General features: G+C 44.1%; 1 protein-coding gene across 1 annotated transcript in view; it reads right to left on the bottom strand.

Annotated features, from left to right (window-relative positions):
- adcy8 (adenylate cyclase 8 (brain)) overlaps positions 1–16,269 on the bottom strand; it is a 304,694-nt gene that overhangs the window by 35,511 nt on the left and 252,914 nt on the right. The window contains 1 exon segment of the mRNA XM_034182725.1: positions 10,464–10,622. Coding sequence (XP_034038616.1) covers positions 10,464–10,622 — 159 coding nt within the window.

Below are 16,269 nucleotides of genomic sequence, written 5' to 3'. Positions count from 1 at the left end.
CATGAAAAATATTAAACAGCTCTTATTATGCTACTCTAACAATTAATCTTTAAAGCCATTTTCTTCTTCTTCTTAAAGGCCAAATGCATTAAAATTGGAAAATTGACTGAAACCATTGTGAATCGATGCATTTTGTAACTATTTGGAAGGTTCGTGTTGTGTGGGCCGCTGAAGAGGAGGTACTGCTGGCCCACCACCAGAGGGCGCCCTGCCTGAAGTGCGGGCTTCAGGCACGAAAGGGCGCCGGAGCAACTGGGAGTGGCAGCTGTCACCCATCAACAACACCAGCTGTCACTCATCATCATCAATCACATCTCCATAAGAGCCGGGCAGCATCTGACAGCCGGAGGCAGTGGCCACCTGGGGACCCTGCGCTTGGTGGCTCCAGGGTTGCTTCAGATGCGGTGGAAGTGGAAGGCGTGTGGGATCCGGCTCTTTTCTGGACGGGCGTCTTCTATCCTCGAGCCTGCCCACACATCACTGTGACTAATTTGACTGTTGATCTCAATTGTGTTGTCTGTTGCTCTGTTGTGCACATTCACAACATTAAATTGTTATATTTTTAGCTTATTCCATTGTCCGTTCATTTGCGCCCCCTGTTGTGGGTCCGTGTTCCTACACTTTCACAACATGATTTCTCGGCCAGCGTCATGGATCCTGAGGGGCGTCAACCATCGCTTGAACCGCCAATGGAAACACAGGATGCACAGGCGTCGGCAGGAGGCGTGTTAAGTGAGCTGCAGCACATCTTAACCGCCTTCACTGCTCGGTTGGATTTAGTAACCAAGCAGAACGTCATACTCAATCGGAGGATGGAGGCTCTCACCGCCCAGGTGGAAGCGCGCACTCAGGGCGCTGCTGCAGCACCTCCTCCAGCCGACCGAGCACAAAATACAGACATTCCAGTGGTGATTCAACGAACCCACCCCCCATGCCCTGAAGCATACATAAGCCCACCGGAACCGTACGGAGGTTGTGTAGAGACGTGCGCAGACGTCTTAATGCAGTGTTCGCTTGTCTTTGCACAACGTCCCGTCATGTATGCGTCAGATGCTAGCCGGGTGGCTTATGTCATTAATTTGCTTTGAGGAGAGGCATGCACCTGGGCTACGGCGCTCTGGGAGCAAAATTCACAGCTCCTAACGACATATACTGGGTTTGTGAGGGAGTTTAAACAAGTGTTTGATCATCCCAATAGAGGCGAGACCGCTTCGACCGTGCTGCTGTCTATGAGACAGGGACGTCGGACTGCAGCCGAGTATGCAGTCGACTTCCGCATCGCGGCTGCGAGGTCCGGATGGGATAACGTTGCACTCCGCGCCACCTTCGTAAACGGACTGTCTCCGGTCCTGAAGGAGCACCTGCTGGCTAAGGATGAGCCGCGGGATTTTGACGGGCTTGTCGACCTGGTTATACGGTTGGACAACCGGTTAGAAGAACACCGTCGGGAGCAGAGCGAAGGGCGTGGCCGGGCGCAAGCCATCCCTCTTCCTTCTGGGTCCGAAAGGGTGCCACCGTCCCCACGCTCCACAGTCAGAGAACTCCGTGGAGCCACAGCTCCCCCTGCTGACGAAGCTATGGACACGAGCAGGGCCAAAGTAAAATCACATGACACATGACAACGGTAGTTGCCATTTTACAGAGGACAGTTAAATATAAATGTTCTTGAAGCTGAAGAGGGACGCTGCCCCAAGCATTTACTTCAAATGGACATGTGCTGCACTGTCTATTCTGACATACATACATTTTATATATATATATATATATATATATATATATATATATATATATATATATATATATATATATATATATATATATATATTTTATTTATATCCACAAACTGTTAATTGCAAAACGTGAATACTAAAAAAATATCTCCCAAAACGTGAATGCGGGTCTCACAAAACGTGAATATCATTCATAATATATAGATGTTTTTTTTTCCAGTTTAATTAATTTATGGATTTCAGTTTACAGATCAGTTACTGTAGGAAACCCTCTCAACGCAAAAATTATTTTTCTTTGGGTCACTACAGTCTGTGAGGTGGGGAGGTGATCCGAGTAGCTCTCGCTTCTGGTGTCAAGCTTCTGGTGTCGCTTCTGGTGTCATGGGTGTGTCCCGCTCCAGGGACAGTGTCAGGTGAGGAGTTTGACTGGGACAGTCCACCTGTCAAACGGTAACAAAGGCATCAAACTCAGAGAGGACAGAAACCTCCCCCTCCGTTAAACGGCTCAATAATCTTAAGCGAAACATTGTAGAAAAACAAACAACACTAGTTTCTAACCTCAGGAAGGTAGACAATGAGCTACAAACTTATTTTATCCAGATGAACCATCCTCTGAGCCAGAAAATAACACTGCCTGAACGAGCAGACGGCAGAGAAATGGAAGCGTAGGGACCATCTACAAAGTGCAAAAACAAGACACCAGAAAAAATATTCAATAAATTCAGGTGTGGTGTCACCAAATTCACTGCACACATCAGTGGTCTCCTGCTGGATATACTACAGCACTTAGTTTGGAAAAATGTGCAAAAATTTAATTTTAATGAATTAGTGAATTTTATTGCTCATTTTATGATTTATTTTTAATGATAAAAAAAATTGCTAAAATTAAATTTTTGCACATTTTTCCAAACGTTTTGCAGTTAATGGTTTGCGGATAAGTCACGATTTGCAGCTAATTCATGTTTTGGGGGTTAACTAACAACACTGAACAATGGACGTTAATAATTACACTCTGGTCTCACATTACACTCCAGCAGGGGACGGTAAATTATCTATGTATTAAAAGCCTGCCTGCGTGATTTTAAGTTCAATGTAAGTACATAATATAATTGTAACTACATTAAAAATACATGGATGGCACAAGAAAGTGAAAACACTTATTTCCATTGTGGGCCATTTAAAAATCAAATGACAAAATAGAAGTAACAATAAAATAATAATACTGATTATAATAGTAATAATGATAACAATAAAAGGCAAAGCTCTCCATCTACTGGTCAATCTTTGTTCCTACTCACCTATGGTCATGAGGGTTGGGTCATGTCTGAAAGAACTAGATTGTTGTGTGTTGGGGGGGCGTGGCTGGATGTTTTGGTGTTCTTTTCTTTTCTTTGCTCTCCAGGTGGCATGAGGGCTGATTTGTCTGTGAAGAAGGTGCTGGCTGAAGAGTCTTCACCCTCATCAACATCATGGAAAGCACCTGTGCTTGGTGCTCACGTGCAACCTGGACGACTTGCAGCTGAAGCAGATAATTGGATGGCGTTCTGCATTTAAGTCATGTGTGATTCAAGCAGAACTGCCGGGAACTCGACCTTGTGACGTTCGTTTGTGAGACGCTGAGGACCGCGCCTGGGTTTTGACACATCGAGCCCGTGAAGCAGGGAGGGGTGAGGACACATGCTGTCAGCACACACGAAAGGTAATTAAGTGTTTAAGTACTTGTTGATAGTAACTTGGTGTTTTGTTACACAGTGTACTGGAATTGTAAAGAGAATTGCGTAGTTTGCTTCTCACTGCTGTGGCGTGAAGGATAAGTGATCCTCCACTTGTTGTGAGAGGCTGCTCATTTGCATAAAGTAAAAGAAAGGACACTGACCTGAGTGTGTTGCTGGCAGCGTGTGTTTATTGGAAGATATAGTTGTATCTGTTGATTTACCTCACCGTCTCTTTGCTTCACAGAGAATCAGTTTGTCGTGTCCACCTGGGGGGTGTTTGGCGGTGGTAGGAAGTCCAGGAGCGCCGGCTTTAATCCTTGCGGGCGCTGGAGAGCGAGCCACGATAACTCCACCAGAGGGACGTTGTTTTTTTTATGTTTTTACACTTTTAAACACAGGTGTATAATAAATAGTTTTTGTTTGGAACCGTTTTCTGGTTATTTTTAGCGCTGGGTCCTGTCTGACGCAGGTTCGCTCCTCAATCCGCGTCGACACATAACAGTAGTTCCCGGCCATTCCATAATGGACCCAGCGGCAGAAGCGGTTCCTTTTGTCGAAAAAGTTCAGGAACACTTGGAGAACATACGGGAGCAATTACAGCATCTCGCGAACCAAATTAAACAAACAGATGCCCGTGTTACGGAGCTTGCAGCGCAAGCTGTTCTGCTTCCTGCTGCTCCAGCTGCGGCACTATCGATATCGGTGCCGATAACTCCGTCACCCACAGGTTGGAATGCCGCAGTTTTACGAGGCGTATTTGTGGACGGGTTAAATGAGTCATTAAAAGACGAGCTGGCGGTCCGTGATGAGCCAAACGATTTAGACGAGCTAATATCGTTGGTGATTCGTCTAGATGATCGGATGAAGGAGCGTGGACGCGAGAGAGGACGCCCATTAGAGCGGTTTTTTTTTTTTGTCTCGGGGCTTTCCCCGACACAAAGCTGGGCCGCCTCTTCTTCGCCCCACTGCGGCTCCTCCGACGGGACCTCCGGCTCCTCCTATTGACGAGCCCATGCAGCTTGGACAAGTCGAGATTCCTGTGTTGCCCCGACACGTGGGCGTCAAGAGAAATGGCGGTGACGTAACTCCAAGTGTTCTTGGACAGACAACAGAACCCACATAACAAAAATAAAAAAAATAAAATAAAATAAAAAAAAAAATTTCTAGCACACGTAAATGTTTGGTTTCTTTAATCAGGGGTTATACTTGTTTGGGGTGGTAGGGGCGTATCTGGTGGAGTGATAGGCGGTCAGAAGCCCGCCTGGGCTCACTTACCTGTCAATTGTGTCTGTGTTTTTAGGTATTTTCTGTTTGGGTTGTTGGGTCGTTTTGTTTTGTTGTTTTTATTTCTCTACATTCCTAACCCCAACCTCACTTGCCCTTAGACCGCTTGTCTTGTGGGTTGTGGGGTGGTGCAGGTTGGTCACGCTGAGCATTCTCAGAAGACCTCTGCACCTAGGGGGGGGGGTGTTAGAGGCGTTCTTTTTGGTTTGGTTAGGGCCCGGTTCCACTCCAGCCTCGGTGAGCCTTTGGACCGATTGTCATGGGTGTTGCCGGGGTGTGGTGCAGCGGAGACATGCCTCAGTCGGAGGGGTGGGCCGATCTGTTGCTGTTTGCCATTTCGGTAGTTCCACCCCTCCCGAGTGGCTGGGGTTTGGTCGAGTTGGGGCACCGGATGTATTTCCGGTTCTCCGCTGCGCTTTGGGGTTGGAGCTGGGTTAGTTTTTACCTGTTCCCTTCTCCAGCTTACTATTTTGTGCCGTTTGCCACAATAGAGCCGCCAAAGGGCTCTGGGAGGGACCTGGGGTCTTTTGGGGTGCCGGGGAGGGCAACGGGGTTTATGGTCGTTTTATATCCCCCCGGGGTTGTTTTTGGTTGTCCTCCGGGGGTTGGTTTTTGGTTTTATTTTGTTTCCTTCCGGGTTCCGCCTCCAGGGTTGATGGGACGGTCCTCTGGGGGGGGGAATTGGCTTGGGACCGGCCGGCCAAGTGTGACCGGATCTGGGGTTCCGGGGTTGTGGGGAGGGTGCCTCCTGGGGTTGATGATACGGTCCCCTGGGGGGCACCGTTTCACTCCATGTATACCTGGGGACCTTTGTGGGATCACGGTTTTGGCTGTTCCTCCTGGAACTGGCAATGAAGGCCTTCTGAGGGGGGGTTGGGCTCTGCAGGTCATTCTGGGGGGGTTGTTTGTTATTTTTCTTTTATGCATCTACGTTTGTACTGTGTTGTGGGACTGTGTTGGGTTTTTGTGTTTTGGAGTTTTTCTTTTCCTCCCGGGGTTTGATGGGACGGTCCCCTGGGGAGGTTTTGGGTGGGTTTTATGTTTTTTTTGTGTGAGTGGACTTGTTCTGGGGAATGTTTTGGGGCTTTTGTTGATTCCAGCCGGCCTTCCAGCTGCGGTGCCTGTCTTGCCGTCTGCTTCCTGACGTGGACCCCGGAGGGAGGGGCTGTTCTCGGGCCTGGTCTGTTCGGTCGCCGGGAGGCTTCCCGTTGATGGGGGGGTACTGTTGTGTGTTGGGGGGGGCGTGGCTGGATGTTTTGGTGTTCTTTTCTTTTCTTTGCTCTCCAGGTGGCATGAGGGCTGATTTGTCTGTGAAGAAGGTGCTGGCTGAAGAGTCTTCACCCTCATCAACATCATGGAAAGCACCTGTGCTTGGTGCTCACGTGCAACCTGGACGACTTGCAGCTGAAGCAGATAATTGGATGGCGTTCTGCATTTAAGTCATGTGTGATTCAAGCAGAACTGCCGGGAACTCGACCTTGTGACGTTCGTTTGTGAGACGCTGAGGACCGCGCCTGGGTTTTGACACATCGAGCCCGTGAAGCAGGGAGGGGTGAGGACACATGCTGTCAGCACACACGAAAGGTAATTAAGTGTTTAAGTACTTGTTGATAGTAACTTGGTGTTTTGTTACACAGTGTACTGGAATTGTAAAGAGAATTGCGTAGTTTGCTTCTCACTGCTGTGGCGTGAAGGATAAGTGATCCTCCACTTGTTGTGAGAGGCTGCTCATTTGCATAAAGTAAAAGAAAGGACACTGACCTGAGTGTGTTGCTGGCAGCGTGTGTTTATTGGAAGATATAGTTGTATCTGTTGATTTACCTCACCGTCTCTTTGCTTCACAGAGAATCAGTTTGTCGTGTCCACCTGGGGGGTGTTTGGCGGTGGTAGGAAGTCCAGGAGCGCCGGCTTTAATCCTTGCGGGCGCTGGAGAGCGAGCCACGATAACTCCACCAGAGGGACGTTGTTTTTTTTATGTTTTTACACTTTTAAACACAGGTGTATAATAAATAGTTTTTGTTTGGAACCGTTTTCTGGTTATTTTTAGCGCTGGGTCCTGTCTGACGCAGGTTCGCTCCTCAATCCGCGTCGACACATAACATAGATCGCAGGTATAAGCGGCCAAAATGGGCTTCATCAGGAGGGCGGCTGGTGTCTCCCTTAGAGATAGGGTGGGACGCTCGGTCATCCGTGGGGAGCTCGGAGTAGAGTCGCTGCTCCTTCGCATTGAAATAAGCCAGCTGAGGTGGTTCGGGCATCTGGTAAGGTTGCCTCCTGTGCGCTTCCCTAGGGAGGTGTTCCAGGTACGTCCATCTGGGAGAAGACCCTGGGAAGGACCGAGGAATAGGTGGAGAGATTATATCTCCACACTGGCCTGGGAACACCTCGGGATTCCCCAGTCAGAGGTGGTCAATTTGGCATGGGAAAGGGAAGTCTGGGGTCCCCTACTGGAGCTGTTGCCCACGCGACCCGAACCCGGAAAAGCGATTGAAGATGAGTGATGATAACAATAATCTGTGTATATGTATATAACAAAAACCTAAACAATTCATACATACATTAAGAAAGTAACTTAATATTAAAGAATTATGTAATTAACAGGAAATAAAAGGGATGACTACTTCTTCTAAAAGCTGTTGCGATCTAAGGTTCTAAAAACATTCTGGACTCATATGCCCTTCCAACTCATAACAGAAACTTTGCATAATTTATTACCACCCTTGAAAAATGTCAGCTACCTAATTTTATAAAATACTACCCAATATAGAACCTGTGAATCCCCACGGGCAACATGCTACAATTATATGACTGATGACACTCAGTTCTATGTGAAATTAGACCTATCCTACCCCACACTTCCATCAGCTCTAACCACCTTCCTGGAGGAGAAGGAAGCGTGAATGTTTGAAAGCTTTTTCTAGCTGAATTCCGCAAGGACTGAAGTTCTTCCAGTCAGTGCCTCCCGTCAGATCTGTTCCTCCCCCATTAACTGTATTTCTTTTTCTGGCCAAACCATCACCCTTTCCTCCTCTGTTACAAATCTGGGGGTCACGTTTGACCCCCACCTGTCATTTGACGCACACATCCACCACCTCTGTAAAACTGCATTCCTCCATCTCAGGAACATGGCTAAACGCCGCCCCTCCCTTTCCCTCGATGATGCTGAAAGGCTGGTCCATGCCTTTGTCTCCTCCAGGCTGGACTATTGTAACATGCTCCTCATCTGGATCCCTGGTAGGAGCCTTCAAAAGCTCCAACTCATTCAAAGTAGCGCAGCCAGAACCTCGATGAGGGTGTGGAAATATGAGCACCTCACGGTGATCCTCAGGACACTTCAGTGGCTCCTCATTCACCTCCACATTGAACACAAACTCAATCTACTTACCCACCAGTGCATCCATGGAAATGCTCCATAATATCTCAAAGAACTCCTCACACCACAATCCACAACAAAACATCTACAATCCACGAATACAGTACTTACCTCTGCTCCCCCAGGACTAAACCTCACACAGTGGGAGATCAAGCCTTCGCTGCTCCACGGCTCTGGAATGACCTGCCAGAAATCCTGAGGGTACCACAGACTGTGGAGCATTTCAAGGGGCAGCTGAAGACTTTTCTGTTCAGGAAAGCCAATTGATGGGACTGCTACTTTTTTGATTCTATACCTCCGCCAAGGAGGTTATGTTTTTGGTCACGTTTGTTTGTTTGTCTGTTTGTCAGCAGGATAACTCAAAAGGTTTTGAATGGATTTTGATGAAATTTTGTGGAGTGGTTGGAAATGACAAGAGGAACAAGTGATTAAATTTTAGTGGTGATCCGGATCACAATCCGGATCCTGATGCTAACACGTTAGCATGTCTATGGCATTTTCAATGTTAAAAGTTAGCATTAAGCAGTTGCAGCTGTCATCACGTTCGGTGCATTTGTTTTCAAATTGTAATATTTCTTAAATTTATTTTTATTTAAATATTAATAATCTAATGATTATTATATACAATTTTAGAGAAAGAGACAAAAAGAAATAGATCACTGTGCCAAGGAGGGAATCTCTTTAGGGTCAGTGACCCTATGGCTGTTGTGTGGGCCGCTGAAGAGGAGGTACTGCTGGCCCACCACCACCAGAGGGTGCCCTGCCTGGAGTGCGGGCTCCAGGCACCAGAGGGCGCTGCCGCCTCACAGGAGCAGCCAAGGTGACAGCTGTCACCTATCAACCGAGACAGCTGACATCCATCAGCAGAGGGGTATATCAGCTGGACGGCATCTCCACCTCATTGCCGAGATATCGCTCTACCAAGGAGGTAACGTATCCAGCCCAACGAATTGTCTTCTGACTATTGAATACTTTTGCCTTGGCACAGAAAGAGAGAAGAACAGCAGGAGACTGTATTTTGGGATAAGTACTCGCATTCCTGCACTACAGTGTTGTTGTTGATTAGAGGTGGAGGTGGTGTTTCCACCCTACGTGTTGCTGGGTGCAGCCGCACCCACATCTGACTGTTTCTGTTCCTCGCCAGCAGTACCGGATCCGACGAGCGGAGGCAGTGGCCACCTGGGAGTTCGGGACTTGGCGGCTCCAGTATTCCCGGGGTTCGGTGGCGGAGGAAATCGGGTGGTTCCGGTTCGACTCGGACAGACGTCTCCTATCGTCGAGCCTGCCCACATGACACCATTGGAATTGGTTATAACCACAATTGTAATCTGTTGTGTTTGTTGTGCGTATTCACAACAGTAAAGCTTTGTTATTTGACTTTCTCCATTGTCCGTTCATTTGCGCCCCCCTGTTGTGGGTCCGTGTTCCTACACTTACACAACAATGGCCTTGTTTAGAGAAGTGTTTCATAAATGTTAAAAAATTCATATATTTGCAGTTTAGTTGAATAATAAATTGAATTTTGTCTCTTATTTGTTTTTGTCTATAAGCACATGCAATATCAATATCAGTGCTCAGATGACAGTAGCTTCTGGGAAAGGTGCAAGTTGCAATAAACTGTGATGCCAAGCGCTAAGGATACATGCTATCCAGTCACAGCAGATGAAACTTTTTTTTACTACTGAGCAAACATCATTGTTAGACTTTTTTAGGTTCAATGATTCCACGGCGTGTAGATGTTATGGTGTCAGTGACCCCATGGCCTTGGCGGAGGTTTGCACTCTCTGAGTGCTTCTAGTTTAATGTATGTTTTATGCATGCATTTCAAATATGTTTTGTGTGGCACTTTGACACTTGCCTTTTAATGTAAAGTGCTTCATAAATTAAATCAGTTATTCTTATTCTTATTATTTATTTTTATTATTAGTATTTAAACTGGAAAGCCAAGAACAGTTCCGTGTCTCTAGCCATCATTTCATACAAATCAGGAACAAGTGCCCAGATTGTTCACAAAGTTCCTCAGTTATCCAGCTGTAGAGAACCAGCTGTTGAGTCAAAAGTACCACAACATCTTGGTCAAATGTGAACAGGTTTGAGACCTGAAGTTACTGTCATTTACTGAATGACTCAGTCATCCAGCTAGGAGATATCTAGACATTTACAGCAAGTGGACTTCTTGTTGGTCTTCTTGACATTTTACCAAGTGACTTCTTGGCAAAGCGTCTTGAGGTCCCGCTGCTCTATGGTAAACATCTAGATACCCATATTCAAAAGTTGACTTTAACATCTAAAGTGTGAACAAGATTGAGTTTTGAATTACTCCAAACAATTATGCGGAGCAGCTGTGGTTTCATGACCGACCTCGTTGTCTCGATCCTTCTCTAAGAAGTGTCGGGCCACGTGGCTGGGCAGGATGTTCCGCAGCATGTTCTCGTTGTGTTCTCGCAGTTCCTTCATTTCATTGATCTCCTCCTTGGCTTGAACACGCCACAGAAAGTCCAGTCGAGCCGTGTATTCCAGCTGATGAGGGAAGAAGACAACAAAATTACACAGTGAACACAGCTAATGGTCTATGGGCCAAGCAGGCTTTCAGTACCACTTAAGGGGATGAAACAACACTTACAATCTAGCCTCACTACAACATCACCCACACAAAATGTATGGTTGCCATCCCAGGGTGACAGGTGTAGCCAGATACAGGTCAATGAAGAAATACACTGGGGTCCAAATTTAAAAATACTCCAATCATATTGAAATGTATACCACATTAATTGTCTGAGCATTAAAAGTCTAAAAAAGTATAGTTTGGGCTATCTATGACTGAATGCTGAGTTAATGTTGAGTTAATAGGATTTTAAAAAGGAATAACTATCTGTCATGCTTAGTTATCATGTTATGAGGCAACATACAACCCCAAATCCAATGATGTGTGAAATATAAATAAAAACAGACCACAATGATTTGCAAATCCTCTTCAATCTATATTCAATTAAAGACCCCACAAAGACAAGATATTTAATGTTCAAACTGATAAACTTTTTTGTTTTTGTGCAAATATTTGCTCACATTTCAAAAAAGGTGGGACAGGGGCAACAAAAGACTGGGAAAGTTGATGAATGCTCAAAGAACATCTGTTTGGAACATTCCACAGGTGAACAGGTTAATTGGAAACAGGTGAGTGTCATGATTGGGTATAAAAGGAGCATACCCAAAAGGCTCAGCCATTCACAAGCAAAGATGGGGTGACGATCACTACTTTGTGAACAGCTGCGTGAAAAAATAGTCCAACAGTTTAAGAACAATGTTTCTCAACATTCAATTGCAAGGAATTTATTGATTCCATCATCTACAGTCCATAATCAGAAGATTCAGAGAATCTGGAGAATTTTCTACACGTAAGCAGCAAGGCCAAAAACCAACATTGAATGCCTATGACCTTCGATCTCTCAGGCGGCACTGCATTAAAAACCGACAAATGCAATGGACAGATGCAAAGTGGAAAAGTGTGCTGTCGTCTGATGAGTCCATATTTGAAATTGGTTTTGGAAATCATGGACGTCGTGTCCTCCAGACAAAAGAGGGAAAAGACCATCCAGATTGTTACCAGCACAAAGTTCAAAAGCCAGCATCTGTGATGGTACGGGAGTGTGTTAGTGCCCATGGCATGGGCAACTTACACATCTGTGATGGTATGGGGGTGTGTTAGTGCCCATGGCATGGGCAACTTACATATCTGTGATGGCAACATCAATGCTGAAAGGTACATCCAGGTTTTGGAGCAACACATGCTGCCATCCAAGCAACGTCTTTTACAGGGATGTCCCTGCTTATTTCAGCAAGCCAATGCCAAGCCATATTCTGAACGTGTTACAACAGTGTGGCTTCGTAGTAAAAAAGTGCGGGTACTAGACTGGCCTGCCTGCAGTCCAGACCTGTCGCCCATTGAAAATGTGTGGCGCATTATGAAGCGCAAAATACGACAACGGAGACCCCAGACTGTTGAACAACTGAAGTTGTACAACAAGCAACAATGGGAAAGAATTCCACCTACAAAGCTTCAACAATTAGTGTCCTCAGTTCCCAAACACTTTTCAACATTGAGTGTTGTTAGAAGGAAAGGTGATGTAACACAGTGGTAAACATACCACTGTCCCAGCTTTTTTGAAATGTGTTGCAGGCATCCATTTCAAAATGAGCAAAATTTGCACAAAAACAAAAAAGTTCATCAGTTTGAACATTAAATATCTTGTCTTTGTGGTGTATTGTATGTGGTGTAAATTAGAGCATGCCATAGGTATTAAAGGCACTGCGCTGCGGTGGTTTGAATCATATTTATCTAATAGATTACAATTTGTTCATGTAAATGGGGAATCTTCTTCACAGACTAAGGTTAATTATGGAGTTCCACAAGGTTCTGTGCTAGGACCAATTTTATTCACTTTATACATGCTTGCCTTAGGCAGTATTATTAGACGGCATTGCTTAAATTTTCATTGTTACGCAGATGATACCCAGCTTTATCTATCCATGAAGCCAGAGGACACACACCAATTAGCTAAACTGCAGGATTGTTTTACAGACATAAAGACATGGATGACCCTGAACCATCCCTTAGTTATGCTGCTATAGACTTAGACTGCTGGGGGTTCCCATGATGCACTGAGTGTTTCTTTCTCTTTTTGCTCTGTATGCACCACTCTGGTGGTGCATACCTTGCCTTGCCTTACAATATAAAGCGCCTTGGGGCAACTGTTTGTTGTGATTTGGCGCTATATAAATAAAATTGATTGATTGATTGATTGATTGATTGATTGATATTCAATTGAATATAGGGTGAAGAGGATTTGCAAATCATTGTATTCTGTTTTGATTTACATTTTACACGTCTCAACTTCATTGGAATTGGGGTTGTATGTTATAGAATCCAGTGGCCATCTACCTTGTTTGACCTTTACTTTGGAGACCAATCATTCAACACAGTCAAAACTATTCCATTTATAATCCTATTATAATTGTTACAGGTGTTATAAATGTTGTTTAGTCCCTTTAAGTTGTACCAATGAGGTTAAAATTGACTACTGGCTCATGGTCTATAATGGTGCAGACTATGATCAACCCTCACATTTTATGGAAAAAGCTACGTGCACCACTGATGTGTAAATTAAGTTTTAGTGCACTCCTATTTTAGTGCACAACCCTCATCTACATAAATTTAATGTATAATATTAAACGCAATATGGCTCCCTCTGCTCTTTCTGGGTCAAATTTGAAAAGCCTTCTGATAAAGTCAGATTTCACAGCCAATTATTTGATCAAAACTAGCAATATTTTTAAGTTTCTTACCACATAAACTGCCCACACCATCCCAAAATGCAATATGGCTGCCTCATGTGGTGCATATTACGTGATACGAATGAGTAACATAAACCAGGTGGTGCAAATTATGTATCCATATTGCATAATATGCACCACATGGTGCATATTGTGCATCCATAACTCGCAATATGCACAATCCATGGTGCCAGTCCGCTATTTTATATCATAGGTCAACAACAATGGGGGGGCAACTGTTCAAATACAAATGGAAACCTTGGTTTTCTGAATGCTTACACAATAAACTTCCCCAAAATGGATAGTTTTCCTAATTTAGGTAAAAGCCAATGAAATTACATAGCGACCCTGACTAATGTTGGTGCCGGATGCTCTGAGAGAGGCTGTTACTGTTAAATTATTATTTTGTTAAAAAATGAAAGAAGATTTGGTAAAAGTCTGTTTTAATGTCAGTTGGACCACAGAAAAAACAGAGCTGCTGCTAAATAATAATAATTATAATAAAAATAAAAACCTGTTAACCTGTTAAATGTTGGATCATTTATGAAATAAAAGAAAGTGCCATCAGTCTAAATCAGAACAAAAAACATTGTAATTGGGAACAAAGACTAGAAGTCTGAATGATTAATAGAAAGCCATTTGAATACATTAATGTCAAAGTTAGCAGCTTTTAGTTTCAAAGCGAGAGAGAAAAATCTATGAGACTCAAGATGAATTTTGTTGGCAGGCAGATTTTTTAAATCTGCCTGCTGATTGGTGGAAACAGATTTATGATTAATCATACTATCAATTAGTTGCCTCCATCATATGCCTGAAAACTAAAGTTCAATCTCATTTTCTGTTTTTGTAATTAGAGATGTGGATAATGAGATGCTGGTGTTCACTCACGGTAACAAATGCGACCTGAGTTTCATTCAAAAAGGCTTCTATTAGCCCCAAACAAGTAAACAGTCTCCTCTGTGCTAATGAAGGTTTTAGTCATTTTATGTTGTAAGATGTTATTAAGTTTAGTGGCGAATAATGCGCTGCCATTTACCCAGGCAGGGTTAAGACGTATGATCACATTAAACACCGACTGGGTTTAGGCAAAAATGAAGCTTTGCCACCAACGGGAGACGTGTATTAGATAAACAGTCATATTAGTGTCTGAATGACTTCCACAGACGGAAAACTCATTTATTACAACGTTTGTTATTTCACCATCAGGGAGGTGAGATCTTTGCCACCATCTGCTTGTTGCTTCTGTGAATCTGATTAATGAGGCACAGTCAGGACATTTTTAGAAACTTTTTAGTGATCATCTTGTGTTTTGGCTAATTGAACAAAACAAATATATGGCGGGTTCATTGACAAAAACAGTCCAGTTGGTATTATGTTTTCATAAAACATACATGTTTGTCAAAAGAATAAAACAAAGCTAAACAATGCAGAAAACGTTTGACCAAAACTGCACCAGAAGTGAAAATGCCTGATTAAGTAATGAGTTGACTAACATAAGTAGTTTCAAAGGTCAGTGTTCAGGATCAAAGGTCAGTGTTCAGGATCAAAGGTCAGTGTTCAAGATCAAAAAGCAGTATTCAGTATCAAAGGTCAGTGATCTGTATCAAAGGTCAGTGTTCAGGGTCAAAGGTCAGTACTCAGGATCAAAGATGATTGTTCAGGATCAGAGATCAGTATTCACTATCAAAGCTCAGTGATCAGTTTTAAAAGGTCAGTGACCAGGATCAAAGGTCAGTGATCAGCATCAAAGGTCACTGTTCAGGATCAAAGGTCAGTATTTAAGATCAAGTAATTTATCAGTGTAAAATATCTGTTCGGGATCAAAGGACAACATTCAGGATCAATGGTCACTGATCCAATCTAAACTCAGTTCTTCAGACCAAAAGGTGAGGGATCAAAATCAAAGGTCAGGAACCTGATGATGGAAGTATGGGCTCCACCAAGTGCCCTTCTAGTTTAACGTGATAAAAACAAAGCAGTTCAGTCTCCCAGGACAGAAAACATTTCTTGTTGACTTGTCAAAATATCAGGAGTTAAAAAGAAGGAATTTCTGTTTTTAATTCGATGCTTATACAAAATGAAGGGTAGAAGGTGGCGAGCACTTTTTAGAAGCAGTGTGTATGTGGCGCAAAGTGATGAGGTCAGATGTTTGAGCCAAACAGCTTCTACTGTGCCGTCAGAAACGACGTGACATAGCTAAGTGATAAACTCAAACCTGATATTTTTTTAGTTGTGGCTCTTGAAGAGAGTAAAGAGACTGTATCTCTCGCTGCGAGTGTTTTGTGGTGCAGGATGTCGCTGCTTCAGCAAACAAGCTGTAGAACTGACCTGAGGAAAAGCAGTGTGCTGCCAGATGACTTCAAATGTGCCTGCTTCTATTTTGAGGGTGCAACAAAAGGCCCATTAATTCCAGCCGCCTCTACTCTACGATGGACCGACGCAGACATAATGAACACCACGATCAAAGGTTGCCATAGAGTGCATGACGCGGTGTACCAGTTTCCTCTGCGAAGCTTTTAAACAATCAAGACTGATCAGTGAATCACATTCAGAGCCGGAGCTCAGATATGACAGCAATTAAACTTGATGGCGATTTTGAGCGTTTTGCGCGTTTGTGGCGCGATATTGCGTTGCGTCACGTCGTGTTGCCCTCTTCCCCAAGTTGAAAAAAATGAACTTTTTCGTCTTGTCGCGCCGCGATGACCAATCAGGGACTGAATATGTAGTGACATGGAGATGTCTGGAGTTTGACTGAAGATGTAAACATGTCCTGTATCTGGTAGCAGCCTGTGAGCTGATATTATGTCTCTTTTGTCCTTTATTTCACAATCATGAC

Source organism: Thalassophryne amazonica, chromosome 12 (assembly GCF_902500255.1).
Source record: "Thalassophryne amazonica chromosome 12, fThaAma1.1, whole genome shotgun sequence".
Classification (NCBI taxonomy): Eukaryota; Metazoa; Chordata; class Actinopteri; order Batrachoidiformes; family Batrachoididae; genus Thalassophryne; species Thalassophryne amazonica.
This window is presented reverse-complemented; position numbering and strand designations above follow the sequence as displayed.